Source organism: Osmerus mordax, chromosome 25 (assembly GCF_038355195.1).
Source record: "Osmerus mordax isolate fOsmMor3 chromosome 25, fOsmMor3.pri, whole genome shotgun sequence".
Lineage (NCBI taxonomy): Eukaryota > Metazoa > Chordata > Actinopteri > Osmeriformes > Osmeridae > Osmerus > Osmerus mordax.
The window spans coordinates 532,602-547,106 of record NC_090074.1 but is presented as its reverse complement, the minus strand read 5'-3'; the positions used below and the strand labels follow the sequence as shown (position 1 = coordinate 547,106).

The 14,505-nt window shown below is 47.5% G+C and overlaps 2 protein-coding genes across 2 annotated transcripts in view; both read left to right on the top strand.

The window, feature by feature from the left end:
* Nucleotides 1–988: 988 nt before the first annotated feature.
* Nucleotides 989–4,599, top strand: LOC136933646 (myb/SANT-like DNA-binding domain-containing protein 2). Its single transcript, XM_067229121.1, has 4 exons — nucleotides 989–1,429; nucleotides 2,021–2,276; nucleotides 2,551–2,614; nucleotides 2,844–4,599. Exons 1-4 carry the CDS (start codon nucleotides 989–991, stop codon nucleotides 3,748–3,750), a joined length of 1,668 nt encoding a protein of 555 aa, XP_067085222.1. The 3' UTR covers nucleotides 3,751–4,599.
* Nucleotides 4,600–7,270: 2,671 nt separating this feature from the next.
* The window catches only part of esama (endothelial cell adhesion molecule a), a 31,966-nt gene continuing 24,731 nt past the window's right edge, over nucleotides 7,271–14,505 (top strand). Inside the window, exon 1 of the mRNA XM_067229030.1 lies at nucleotides 7,271–7,715. Coding sequence (XP_067085131.1) covers nucleotides 7,652–7,715 — 64 coding nt within the window. The 5' untranslated portion in view covers nucleotides 7,271–7,651. The remainder of the gene's footprint in view (nucleotides 7,716–14,505) is intronic.

Below are 14,505 nucleotides of genomic sequence, written 5' to 3'. Positions count from 1 at the left end.
TGACCTTTATCAAGGACAGAACTCACATCTTGTCAAAGAAGGAGACTGTTCCTCAGGCCAGGTCATAACCTCTGGTCTCGAGCTCACAACGGACAGCTGGAGAAGCGTCCGGATTAAACTCAGAAATCTGAAGATATCTGAGAGGAAGTCCAATTATACTCTGTCTCTCAACAAAGATGAACTCTGCATCAACTCGATATATGTTGATGGGATGATGACAGGAGTCCTCCAGCTCTAATCCCCCGTAGATGACTCGCGAGGGGAGAGGGCAGGCTAGGACCCTCTCACCTTTTCCGTTTATTGACCATCTTCTCTGGTGACACGGACTGTCGCCTACGTTGGTACCCGTCATTGGATATTTTTAAATCTACTCTAAAAACACATTTTTATTCTTTAGCTTTTGGAAACTTTTAATTGTTGTTTTATAGCGTAGTTATGCTATGCACTATGTACAGCACTTTGGATCAATTTGTATTGTGTTAAATGTGCTTTATAAATAAAGGTTGTTGTTGTTGTCTTTCTTTTAACGCTATTGTTGCAATCAGATGAGGGGCTGTTTTGTACACAATCCCATAATAGGCCCATGCCTATCTCGGTGAGATAAAATCCGTATTTAGATGCAGGGGCTGTTTCACAGTCAGTGAGGATTTCACAGCATAATACTGGAAGAGAAACATAAACAAAATAGATGCAGCCCTGCAGTAGGCTACTTGACTTTGTTTAAACTTAAAAAAATAAAATAGGCAAATAATAAATTTAAAATTTACGATTGGATCTGAACAGCTAGATTGAACCTATAACCTAATTTGTTCTTATTTTTTTTAGTCGGAAGCTGAATTTGTTCCATCATTGGAACCCTATTTTATTAAATTAGTTCATTAATTCCGAAGAGCCCCACTGAAAGTATTCACTCACGGAAGACGTCATCAAAGGGGAAAAAATTACGTCCCTGCACTCCCATCCCCCTCCCCTTAGCAACAGAAGCAAGATGGCAGCGCCCAGGAACGCTGATCATTCTCCCGAGATATCGACGCCGCTGAAGATACCAAAAACGGAGGTACCATCACCCGAATCAGAGGATTTAAGCGACAGCAACCAGTATCTTTCTAATCCTTCCACACCTAATCGATTTTCTCCTCTCAACGCGGGGTTGTCGGTGTCTGGGAGCGCAGGCCGAAGTGGACTGGCTTCATCCTCAAACAATTTCGCCGCTTGCCGAGGGATGTCTTGGACTCCATCTGAAACAAACGCCCTTATTGCGGTGTGGGGCAACGAAAGACTGACAGAGGCACGGATGCAGCAGCTGGAGGTGGCAGGTACCGTGTTCTCGGGGAAGGCTCCTGGCCCTGCCATGTACGAGCGGGTATCGAGAGCCCTGGCAGAGTTGGGGTACGAGAGGACCCCGTCCCAGTGCAGGGAGAGGATGAAGGTAAAATATACAGATATGTATTAGCAGGAAATAGGAACTAGCGTGCTAAAGGGGCAGCTAGCTGGTAGCTAGATAGACGTCAAAGTAGCTAGCTAGCTACGTCTAATGTCCACAACATGTAAATAGCTAGCTTTTAAGTAGTAGTAGCTAGCTAGCTTCTGGCATCTTGCTAGCAAACACACAATACAGGAATAATTAGGTTTTTGATGATAACATGTAACAATATAAAACGTTGTGGTAATTGGTGCCTTCCTTGTAAAGATAGTAAGAGTCCACCATAGACTTGTCTATTGCTAACTACTGTACCATCCTTTAAATGAACACCCAAACACTCCAACAGGTTAACTACTTCTGCCATTTGTCCCATAACTCACCGTAACAGTGAGTGGAAATATGTCACTCACGATACAAGCACAGGTGTTTGCTAAATTACTAGTATAAAGTACTAATAATTATAATAAATTCATTCAGGGGATTCAAACCTGCGACCTCTTGATCTACAGCCAAACGCTCTACCCACTAAGCTACACCAAACCTCCCTAGTAAGCACTAGGCACACACCCTGAGGTGTCTCTCCCGGTATTCATGCAGACGCTGCGTCGATGCTACAGCCGGGTGAAGGAGCACGGCATCGGCAAGAGGAAGAGCAGCTACTCCCTGGAGCAGCTGGAGAAGGTGTTTGGCCAGGGGGGTTGGGACTCCCAGAGCTGTGCCCCGGTCCTCATCAACAGCAGCGGGCTGTACCAGGAGATGGAGTCAGACAGCAGCACCATGGAAGACCTGTCCCAGGAGGACTGGTGCACACAGGTGCTGTCCTCCGCTTTCCAGGATGGGGACATGGAGGCCGGTAAGATGTGGTGGTTACTATGATCATTCGACGGGTTTATTTAACGGTTTTGTCCAGAGCAGTGGATAAAGGGGGATTTGAACCTGCGACTTCTAGATCGGTCGTCAGATGACGACCTCTGCCCCTGAGCTGTGCCCACCTGCTTGAAAATGCTGTATGAATGTCTTCACTGCTGGGTAGGGTTAGATGTATGAATGTCTTCACTGCTGGTTAGGGTTAGATGTATGAATGTCTTCACTGCTGGGTTTGACCATCTTTTTGGTTTCCTGTTCAGAGGAGATCCAGCTGCCGAAGATCAAAGTCCCGCCCCTGAGGCCGGAGCCGTCTCCGTCCACACAGTGAGTTCACCACGCCTCGCCGGCACCACGCCTCGCCGGCACCACGCCACGCCGGCACCACGCCTCATGTGTTTAACTTTACAGAAATGTGGATTGTATGTCCTTACCGTGTCATTAGCCTTGTATGTTGTGTGTTTGCTGAATGTTGTGTGTTTGCTGTATCTGTGTGTATGTCGTATTGTTTGTTTAAATGTTTTTTCAACCTTATTCTCTCTCTCTCTCCCCCCAGAAAAAAGGAGGGGATGCAGAATGTGACTCGTATCCTGGAGTCGGTGCAGCTCAAGTGGGAACACTTCCAGACCTGGACGGACTTCTCCCGCCTGCACCTGTCCAACAAGCTGGCCATCTTCGGGGTGGGCTACAACACGCGGTGGCGTGAAGACATCCGCTACCACTACGCTGAGATCAGCTCCCAGGTGCCCCTGGGGAAGAGGCTGAGGGAGTACTTCAACCCAGAGAAGCCGGAGGGGCGTGTCATCATGACCAAGGTTCAGAAGATGAACTGGAAGAATGTTTACTACAAGTATCTGGACATCACCATCAGCGAGGCTCGCTGTCTGGAGCTCCACATGGAGGTGGACTGGATCCCCATCGCCCAGTCCAGAGTGACGGGCTGCAGTAACGGCACGTCCCAGTATCTCCTCCCAGGGGGGATCCCCAAGACTTACGGACTCTACGCTGTCGGCTACGAGGAGACGTCGCTGCTGCTGGACAACATGGGCGTGGCCGCGGAGTCCTTGCAGCAGGACGATGACTCCGACCCGGGCACGCCTCAGCCGGGGGACGGGGCCACAGGGGACGGGGAGGAGGAAGGGCGGGGCAGGACAGCAACCAGGGTGACGTACTGTTACCTGGGCGTGGCCGAGGAGAGGACCCTACAGCAGTGTCTGTTCCAGCACTTTCAGAGCTCAGGGAAGCACTTTGGACGAGACGAACCCTCAGCTGTCACTCGCTTCCTTCAGGGGAACTGCAGCAGCGCGGGGCGGGGTGGAGACGCCTCGCCCCACCATCGCTCGGCCGTCTATATCAAGTTCATCGAGGTAGAGCTGGACTTCCTGTCCGCAGGCTCGCTGCTGGAGTGTATGGAGGTGGCTGTGGGATACGCCCTCAAGTACAACAGCAAAGAGATGCTGTAGTCCTCCTGGTTTCACTCTTTAGACTGAAGTATGAACTCAAAGTATTCAAAGAGAGAGGGTCAGAGAGAGCTACAAGAACTTTTATGTCCACAAAACAGCACTGAACTGATCCGCTGGTTAGAGCTTGAAAACAAGCTGCAGATTGTATCGTAGCTGGCTGGATTAAAATTGTATCTTTCGTTTTAGATTGTTGTCTTTGCAGCAAGACAACTTAAGTTTCTGTTCAACTATTGGTTGGTCAGCTATTAGTGAAAATCCGTTGAACTGTTTCCCGCAAATTGTGGCAATTATTATTTGAGACATCGTAACCCAAGAGACTGCTTTAAGCTTACTTTCTGAGTTGTGAGTGCTGTTGTGTGGACAGAGAGCCGTGGTCACCTCCTGTTTCCTCTTATGGAAGGTGTTACTGTGGTCTTATCAGGGACAGGGAGCCCCTACCTCTCCAGGGTGTGGAGGTGTGCTCTGGGGCTGGGGCACCACCGCCAAGCTCACCTCTAGGCTCAGGCTTGGTGCTCAGGTGCCAGGAAGGGATTACATGACTTTAAAGAAAACAAGCTATTGAAAAAGGATCTGTCTGGGAAAACCTGAAAGAATACATAAATAATGAATTTATCTCTATAGAAAAAAAAAATATATATATATTTAAGAATATATATTGATGTTGTCAAGCATTCCAGCCTTTGCAAACATATTACATTTAAAATATCCTTTTTTGTATATGAAACTTTTTTATTTTTTTGTTCCACACCGTGTCTTCTGTATGATTTGCTTTGAGGTCCCAGTCTCGTCCCAGTATGTTTACATGTTTTAAAAACAAATAAATGAGACACTGACGCTGTTTGCCACTCACTGAGAATGTGGCTCTTCCGTGGTCCCTGCTGGATTCTGGGCTTATTAACACGTCAACTTAACGCAGAAAGTACAGGGAGGTATTAAGTACATCTAGGGGAAATAAAGACGTTTTCTAGGTATTTGAAAAGCAGGGTTCACTGAATAAACTGAAGAAGTGTTGGTGAGTCCTGTGTTTCAGCTGCCCTGAGGATTACATTACATTTATGCATTTAGCAGACGCTTTTATCCAAAGCGACTTCCAAGAGAGAGCTTTACAAAAGAGCATAGGTCACTGATCATAACAACGAGACGCCCCAAACATTGCGAGCAGCCAAAACATGAAGCATACATTGTGGAAAACCAAATAAGTGCCAAAGGGAAGAACCATACGAGCATGCAGTTAAACAAGTTACAATTGAACAACATGAAACTCCCCACAAGAGTGCATGAGTGTACCTGTAGAAAAACCAATCAACAGTAAAATATTTCACAGCGAGTACAAGAATTTGAAACCGTTACAACTAACCAACAAGAGCAACAAGTCTCTCAATACGAGTCATTGTGATCCTGGAGGAAACTAACATCAGAATCTACACGACCGGGAGACTGCAGCAATGTGGGCTGTGAGGGAGAGCTCGTCATCCATGGTCACCCCGAGGTTCCTGGCAGAAGATGAAGGGGTCACCGTCGCCGATCCCAGGGTTATTGAGAGATCGTGGGAGATGGAGGGTTTGGCCGGGATGATGAGGAGTTCTGTTTTGGCGAGGTTCAGCTGGAGGTGGTGCTCGGTCATCCAAGGATCCAGGATCCATCCAGGATGGACGTGTGCGTCATGCATCAGAACAACCAGCAGGTGGAGCCAGAGATCCATTCCTGAATCAGCATGCGGAACAGTTCAGTTGTGAAGCAGAATATGATTCAGTAGTCTGCACAAGATACAAGATATATCATTCTTATTGCAGATTCATAATTCAGGAAAGTATTATGTAAGGATTTGGAATGTATGTGACTGTTGTGTGTTTTATACACTTTATGTAGGTAGCGTCTCCAGTTATGACTGCTGTTGTGTTGTGTGGAGGTAGGTGTCTGTTTCCAGAGCTGCTGTGTGTTCATGTGTCCGGTGACAAGCTTTGCCACTCCTTATTCTCACACCAACTCACAGGACCCTGGAATGACACCTACAAGCCACGCATGACCCCTGTGACCCTGGCCTTGGCCTGTACAGACAGTGTGTGTTTGTTTACAGAGAATATGACATTCCTCGGGTGCAGCTAATGTCTAGTAGTCAACAGCCTCAACAGTAGCTATGACGCTTGACATAAAGGTTTTGTGATGATCCACACATAAACATGTGTCACTCTGCCCCGAAATAGGGAGTCAGTTGGCTGAGCGGTGAGGGAATCGGGCTAGTAATCCGAAGGTTGCCAGTTCAATTCCCGGTCATGCCAACTGACGTTGTGTCCTTGGGCAAGGCACTTCACCCTACTTGCCTCGGGGGAATGTCCCTGTACTTACTGTAAGTCGCTCTGGATAAGAGCGTCTGCTAAATGACTAAATGTAATGTCAATGTAAATAAATGACACATTAAAGAGTTCATCTCTTCCAATGCCCTCAGATACCCACACTGGGTAAAGGCTCTGCTCAGAGTCCAAAGCATTAAATAAATGAAGAGAAGCGCCTGCTATCATCATGGCTGACACCTCCAAACACCCTCAGCGCACTTCAAGAGAGGTTTGGTTGCAGACCAGGACAGGACAGCTACACGGAGAACTCTTATACATATAGTATGCGACTCCAGACTCTGTGATTTAATCAGTGAAGTGAGCCTCCCTCCCCTCTAATAATTGAACAGTCCTCCCGCATTAGCCTCACTGCCGTCTCCACGGCAACCGTCTGGCCCGGGAGAAAGGCAGCGAGGCCCGTCCTCACCTCTGAGGGCGAGGCTGTCGCCACGCGCCGCTTCTCCGGAGCTACTAAGTGCTGGAGGGGGAGGGGGGCCGGCCGCCCGCCCGCACGCCTGTCAACACACCGAGGCTTGTTTCTTTGCATTAGCCAACCAAGAACACCAAAAGCACTATAGAGCATGACATGTTGTTTCAAGATAGAGACCGAATAGAGGAACAGATTTTTTACTTTTAGGGTTTAACAAACATGCAACGGTCTACTTTGTCGTTCACTGATGTTATACAAATGGGCCATTCGTATTTTATTGTTGCACGATTTTAAGTATGGGTCAATCCAACTATCTTACATGATCTTATTAAAAATTGAACTATATCCTAAGACTGCATGTACATGCCTGGAACTAATACTATTGATTAATATAATGGTAGATTTAGACGACTTTATTTTCCTATCCCTCAATCCTCAAAGGCCAAACTGAATAAACTTCTGAACAATGACCAGTCCACATAATGTAGATAAATGTAATGCACGCCACGCTGCCTTTATGAAAACTTTAAATCGTAGTTAAACATCTGAACATAATTGTTGCTGCGTAACTAACAGTGTAAATAGTTTATTGTAAATGTCTAGGAATCCTGCGAAAATGTGTCAAATTTCATGTTGACGTTGTTTTCTACAAAGCACCTGCCGGCGCGCGGGGAGGTGCGTGGGAACAGTTCCAGGGCGTCACTAGAGGACAGGTGTCTCGGTGGCAGGAGCGGAAACACAAAGTGAGAACTTCCAAGAGTTTTTCACTACGAACATGTTCCTCACCAACGGCTTCAGCCACAACGAAGCGTAAAACGGAGAGAGACTGAGAGGACCTCTAAATGTCGACGGTTTGGACACTTGCTGCGTTCTAGTGTAAAAACTGGATTAGCCTAACGACACCCAACGATAACGAAAACCTAGTGGAGCTGACGTCCAGATCATCTTCTTGGAAAGGCAGGACCTCAACACAGCGACGAATCCCGAGCACAGCTCAACTACTGCCACACCGTTAAGAGGTTGAGCAAGACACTTGAAAGAAGGCTTAAGTCCCCAGGGCGAAGCTGCGCGTAGATAACGGGGAGACCGGAGCAGAGTGGAGACCACGGCTGAGACTCACTGAAGCGCGTGCTGAACTATGGAGATGTACACCAGGAAACTTGGCACCCTGCTGTCACTGACGCTTCTGTTTGCATTTACCGGTAAGTTTTATTTATTACTGACTACATTCATATAGTTTGCCGTATAACGAAGCTGTCTGCTTTATATTTTGATTGTTGTAGGCTTTTGAAAAACATTGGTTTCAAAAATGTAGACTCGGAAAATAGCTCCAATACGTATTTAAATATGAAACATGTAGCCTAAAAAGAGAATGTACTCTTGTTTTGATTACATGATAGAGGCATCACGATTCCACACAGGGATTAAATCTGAAACACCTGTTTGTTTTCTCGTATTATTTGAAACAAGTGTTACACATGATTGTGCTGGCCAGGGAAGAATAATCCCTTTATACCAATAGGCTCTACGCCTAGCAATTCCCTGATCCTTCTTCTCTAGTTACTTTGGCTATACATGCGAAAGCTCACTCAATTTCAGGAAATCTCAAATGATTCATAATGGTAAAAACTATAGTATAGTTAGAGTAGATAACTATTGAATACACACAGGATTTTTTTTTACAAATGTATTTCATCAAAGTGGAAGATTAAATGGGTTAGATGAAGTTTAGATAAAACAAACTGCTGTAAGAAATGGTCTGTATTGTATTTTGAAGTCACTGGATCTAGTGGCCATCTTCCGCCATTAAACTACACTTAGCAACTGTTGAGAGTTTTTCACTTAATATCAACACCCACCGGCCTTCTTTCAGATGAACGTACACACATTTACAAATGGAAAGTGTTCACTTGCAGCGACTCTCTTTCGGTGTCGTATTTTCACAGTCTGTTCCAGTCTCATCTGTGCTGTCATCTGCTGTGTTTCCTAAACACTGAAATGTGGTGACACAGGTGCTTTCATAGCAGGTCGTTTCTGGGTGTGTTAGTTCTACACCACCACACCTTGGACCAGGTAGAGGTCCTCTGACCCCTCATGACACATGCCTCCTCTGGTCTCTTATCTCCAGAGCAAACCACGGCAGTGTTCCTCAGAGCTCTGTTGATAACCTGGCTGCGTCGTGCATCATACTTTTCATATTTCCCAGCATGCATTGCATGCATGCAACTTGCCGTGTCTGACCTTGACTGTGTCGTGCTGTGTTGTACAGCAGGTGTGTCCTTTCAGAGAACAGAGACTTAATAGGAAACACTGTTGAATAGCTGTCTGACTAACAGGAAGAATGTGCATTCTCTAAGTCGTGATTAAACCGTCAGGCTTCAGGAACAAATAGGAAAGAGCCTATTGTGTTGCCGGTGTGTCGATCAAAGTTTGTAGAAACGCCACTGAAGGAAAGAAACGCAACTGAAATGAGCAGAGAGAGAAAGAACAACTAATATAGGGTAGTAAAGTATGTTCAGCTAATGAGTGTTTCAAATGCAATGATGGCACTCAAAATCATTAAGAGCCCCAAATCATTAAAGCAGATTAGTGGTGTCGAACCATACAGGCATCTTGTTTCACCAGATACATCCATGCTTATGTTCAAATTCTGGGTTCATGGTCCTGGATCCAGAAATAAATCTATTTACAGTTGACTAGTTAAGTAATTTAGGCTCAACTCATTAGAATGACCTTTGTCTCATCTCAGTAGGTCGACTGCATAATTATGTGTTGTGTTGTAATTGTTCAGATGACCTTGAGGTGCTGCACAGTATATTAGTAGTAAAGTTCCATTACTGAATCTCATCAACAAAGGAAATGTGTTTGCAGGGTTTTCTGCATCTTAGCTCCTCTCTCTCTCTCTCTCTCTCTCTCTCTCTCTCTCTCTCTCTCTCTCTCTCTCTCTCTCTCTCTCTCTCTCTCTCTCTCTCTCTCTCTCTCTCTCTCTCTCTCTCCTCTCTCTCTCTCTCTCTCTCTCTCTCTCTCTCTCTCTCTCTCTCTCTCTCTCTCTCACCCCCTCTCTCCCTCTCTCTCTCTCACCGTCTCTGTCTGTGTCTGTCTCTCTCTCTCTGTCTCTCACTCTCTCTCTCACCCCCTCTCTCTCTCTTGGTAATTAACCTAATCTATGCAGTTCCTCATCGAGCTCAGTTTTAATAGGACTTGACCATTGTTTATGAAAACCTTTCTGTCTTTGATTAAACAAGTGGGTTGGCTCTATAGATGTGGTTTAATATAATAGTCTGCTAAACAGGTTAAACATAAATGTTTATATCTTCTGATGTAAAGCTGCAGACTTTGTCACTGACTGAGATTAACCTGTTACACATGCGTAGTGAAATTGCAGCTCTGTGTTAGTGTGGACGTGTGTTTGTGCCTGTGTTAGTGTGTGAGTGTTTGTGCCTGTGTTAGTGTGTGAGTGTTTGTGCCTGTGTTAGTGTGTGAGTGTGTATGTGCCTGTGTCCATGCCTCTGAGGGTGAACGCCTGATAAACGTCTCTTATCTAAAGCCTGCTGTTCGCGACAGCATTATAAACCTGAGAATAAACCTCACCGTATCTGCAAGCTGATCATCACACCATTAATCTGCTAGCCTGAACACAGCACCTTCCCAGCTAGCCTGCACAGCACCTTCCCAGCTAGCCTGCACAGCACCTTCCCAGCTAGCCTGCACACAGCACCTACCCAGCTAGCCTGCACAGCACCTTCCCAGCTAGCCTGCACACAGCACCTACCCAGCTAGCCTGCACAGCACCTTCCCAGCTAGCCTGCACAGCACCTTCCCAGCTAGCCTGCACACAGCACCTACCCAGCTAGCCTGCACAGCACCTTCCCAGCTAGCCTGCACACAGCACCTTCCCAGCTAGCCTGCACAGCACCTTCCCAGCTAGCCTGCACACAGCACCTACCCAGCTAGCCTGCACAGCACCTTCCCAGCTAGCCTGCACAGCACCTTCCCAGCTAGCCTGCACACAGCACCTACCCAGCTAGCATGCACAGCACCTTCCCAGCTAGCCTGCACACAGCACCTTCCCAGCTAGCCTGCACAGCACCTTCCCAGCTAGCCTGCACAGCACCTTCCCAGCTAGCCTGCACAGCACCTTCCCAGCTAGCCTGCACAGCACCTTCCCAGCTAGCCTGCACACAGCACCTTCCCAGCTAGCCTGCACAGCACCTTCCCAGCTGGCCTGCACAGCACCTTCCCAGCTAGCCTGCACAGCACCTTCCCAGCTAGCCTGCACACAGCACCTTCCCACCTAGCCTGCACAGCACCTTCCCAGCTAGCCTGCACAGCACCTTCCCAGCTAGCCTGCACAGCACCTTCCCAGCTAGCCTGCACACAGCACCTTCCCAGCTAGCCTGCACAGCACCTTCCCAGCTAGCCTGCACAGCACCTTCCCAGCTAGCCTGCACAGCACCTTCCCAGCTAGCCTGCACAGCACCTTCCCAGCTAGCCTGCACAGCACCTTCCCAGCTAGCCTGCACACAGCACCTACCCAGCTAGCCTGCACACAGCACCTACCCAGCTAGCCTGCACAGCACCTTCCCAGCTTGCCTGCACACAGCACCTACCCAGCTAGCCTGCACACAGCACCTACCCAGCTAGCCTGCACAGCACCTTCCCAGAGAGCACGTTTCTGTTGTCCTCTGGTCTCCTCTCACGGTCTTACTTATTTAACAGGGTCACCCTCGATGGCTTCAAAACCCTTCTGGTTTCTGATGAGAGTGTCTCTCCCGTGGTGTCTCTCATGGTGACAAACACAGGACTGGGATCTTATTTGAGCCATGTCTGTCTTCATGATGTTGTTTTAACGGAGGCTGGCGCCCTGTTCACCAGCTTCAGACCAGGGTTACTGTAGTTAACTTCTTACTGGAACTAGACAGCTGGTGTTCTCCCTCCCTTCAGTGTTCGACTGCCTTCAGTTGGGCTTCTCACTGTTCCCCATCAATCTCACAGCCCAGAATACAGAAAGGCCGTTGAAGGGGGAGGACCCCAGAGTGCGATCCATCTCATTTATAACAACCCTGCCTTATCTGTAATTGCTCATTTCTTGAAATAATATCTAGTGGAAGGCTGCCATGCCAGAGATTATGCAGAGCTGGTTTGAAGTTGGTGGTCCCTTGAGCTTGTGTGTGTGTGTGTGTGTGTGTGTGTGTCTGGACCCTACCCAGAGCACGCTTTTGATTTGTTCCACAGGGATTGTGGATTTGTCAGGACTGTAGGGCAGAGATGTAAAGAGAATCAACAGAACATCGTGTCAACTCATTTTTTCTTTCGTGAAAGAGGTCAGTTGGGATTGGTCCAGCCTGGCAGCCCAGAGACATGAGTGATGTAATCCTGACCGCACCTGGAGTCCCAGGTAGAGGCCAGCTCAGCTCTAAGCACTGAGTACAGAAAGTGATGGTGTTTAGAGTTGAGACACCACCAGCGCGTCGCTAGCACTATACGAGGAACATGCAGGCGGAGGACCAAGATGTCATGACTCCTTCCTGCCTCATGACTGCTTCCTGCCTCATGACTGCATCTCCCAGGAGGAGCTGCTCTCCTCTCGGCTGGCCAGGGGTCATGAGAACCAGGGAGGGCGATGTTCCCAACACTCTGACCCTGGTCCTGACTCCTCTTAAAGACACAGGCGCTCTCCTCCTCCTCCTCCTCCATGACTCTCTCGCCTCCCTCCTTCTCCCTCGACCTCCCTAACTCTCTCTCTCACTCCTCTCTCTCCCATCGCCTCCCTCCTCCTCCCTGACTCTCACTCTCCACTCTCTCTCCCCTCGCCTCCCTCCTCCTCCCTGACTCTCTCTCTCCTCTCTCTCTCTCTCCCCTCGCCTCCCTCCTCCTCCTCCCCTCTGGAAAAGGAAATGGTTTGGGCCAGATACCACAGATGGGCAGAGGGAGAGGTTTGTGTGTGTGTTTGTGCGTTTGTATGTGAGTGTGTGTGTGTGGGTGTGAGTGTGTGTGAATCATTGCCTCCATAAGTGAGTGATTATGAAGGTTTTGATAAGTTAAGACTATTGTTTGCTTACGGACTAAGAAGCATGTTATTTCAAGTTCATGTTTTCTGTGTCTTAGTTTACGCCCAACACTTACTTGGTCTTGTACACGGCATTGTGTTCCTCTTTAGAGAGAGAACAAGATATTAATAGAAATTCTAACTACCATTGACGTGTATGCTTCAAATCACAATGATGGTATTTCCTGTTGAATGGAAGTAACTATTGAAAAAAACTGGTTGTTTACAGCCTTGACTTTCAGTTGCTATTTGTTCAGCTAATCACTTTGCATGTACAAATCAAAGAAAATAAGTTGATATGCTGATTCACAAGTGTGACTATAGGCTTTGCTCATGACCCTTTGAAGGGAACAAACGGTGTCTGATGGATGATGTCAGTGTTCTGCTACCTGCTTGTCTCAGCGCAACTTAGCAGTGACGAATCCACCCAGATAAGCCGCGGAGCAGAGCTGGTGTGGACAGATGTTCCTGCCTGTGTCAGGGTACATATGCTAGCCTGCCTCTGTCAGGGTACATATGCTAGCCTGCCTCTGTCAGGGTACATATGCTAGCCTGCCTCTGTCAGGGTACATATGCTAGCCTGCCTCTGTCAGGGTACATATGCTAGCCTGCCTCTGTCAGGGTACATATGCTAGCCTGCCTGTGTCAGGGTACATATGCTAGCCTGCCTCTGTCAGGGTACATATGCTAGCCTGCCTCTGTCAGGGTACATATGCTAGCCTGCCTCTGTCAGGGTACATATGCTAGCCTGCCTGTGTCAGGGTACATATGCTAGCCTGCCTCTGTCAGGGTACATATGCTAGCCTGCCTCTGTCAGGGTACATATGCTAGCCTGCCTCTGTCAGGGTACATATGCTAGCCTGCCTCTGTCAGGATACATATGCTAGCCTGCCTCTGTCAGGGTACATATGCTAGCCTGCTTCTGTCAGGGTACATATGCTAGCCTGCCTCTGTCAGGGTACATATGCTAGCCTGCCTCTGTCAGGGTACATATGCTAGCCTGCCTCTGTCAGGGTACATATGCTAGCCTGCCTGTGTCAGGGTACATATGCTAGCCTGCCTCTGTCAGGGTACATATGCTAGCCTGCCTCTGTCAGGGTACATATGCTAGCCTGCTTCTTAGTCTGAATGGCTCTTAAGGAGCAGAGAGGAAGTACTGGGGCAGGGTTCCTCTGTACCATGGCGTTCTGACCTAGCTACATGTAAACATGTCGACTGGTGTTGCTGCAGATGTATAAACCATACGCCTCTCCTTGATTCTCTCCTATGGGTGGACTTTCCATGATAGATTTTAGACAGCGGCCCTTTTCAAGCATATATCAATAACCTGCGTTGATATAAGACTCTGAAAGGCCTTTCTACCCACACAGTCATTCCTATATGCATTAAGGCCTACATTCTCCCAGCTACATAACATTAAGTGTTAATCACCATAGAAACAGCTTTTTAAATAATAACACGTTACTGATTGGCTTTTGTGGTTATAAATAATATTAACAAAAAGAAACACTAACCAGAATCAGGGTCTATTGTAGATTCTTGATTGAGTCTTGTTCAGCAACAGCCAATATCAATTGATCCCTCAAAATGTATGTTTCCCAAACTCTCGTGAAACACTGAAAGTCTTAGTGATTTTTCTCTTTGTCTACAATATTGGTGTAGTTATTTTGAGTCCTTTTATGACGATGGTGTCCAGTTGTATTGTTGCATTCACACGTTTGGCTCTCTGAACGAACATGCCCGATCGCTTACTGACTGTCATGGCTGTCCAGTAGCCAGGCAGCAGGTAGCTCCACTACTAACCATCTCCTTCTCCTGATGAACCCCCTGTCTACAGCTTGACTCGACCATTAACATCCTTCTAATGTTCCTACACAATTGGTTTCATGTCATTTTACCATTGATACATGCAAAAAGATTAATTCCCTGACACCCACACACAC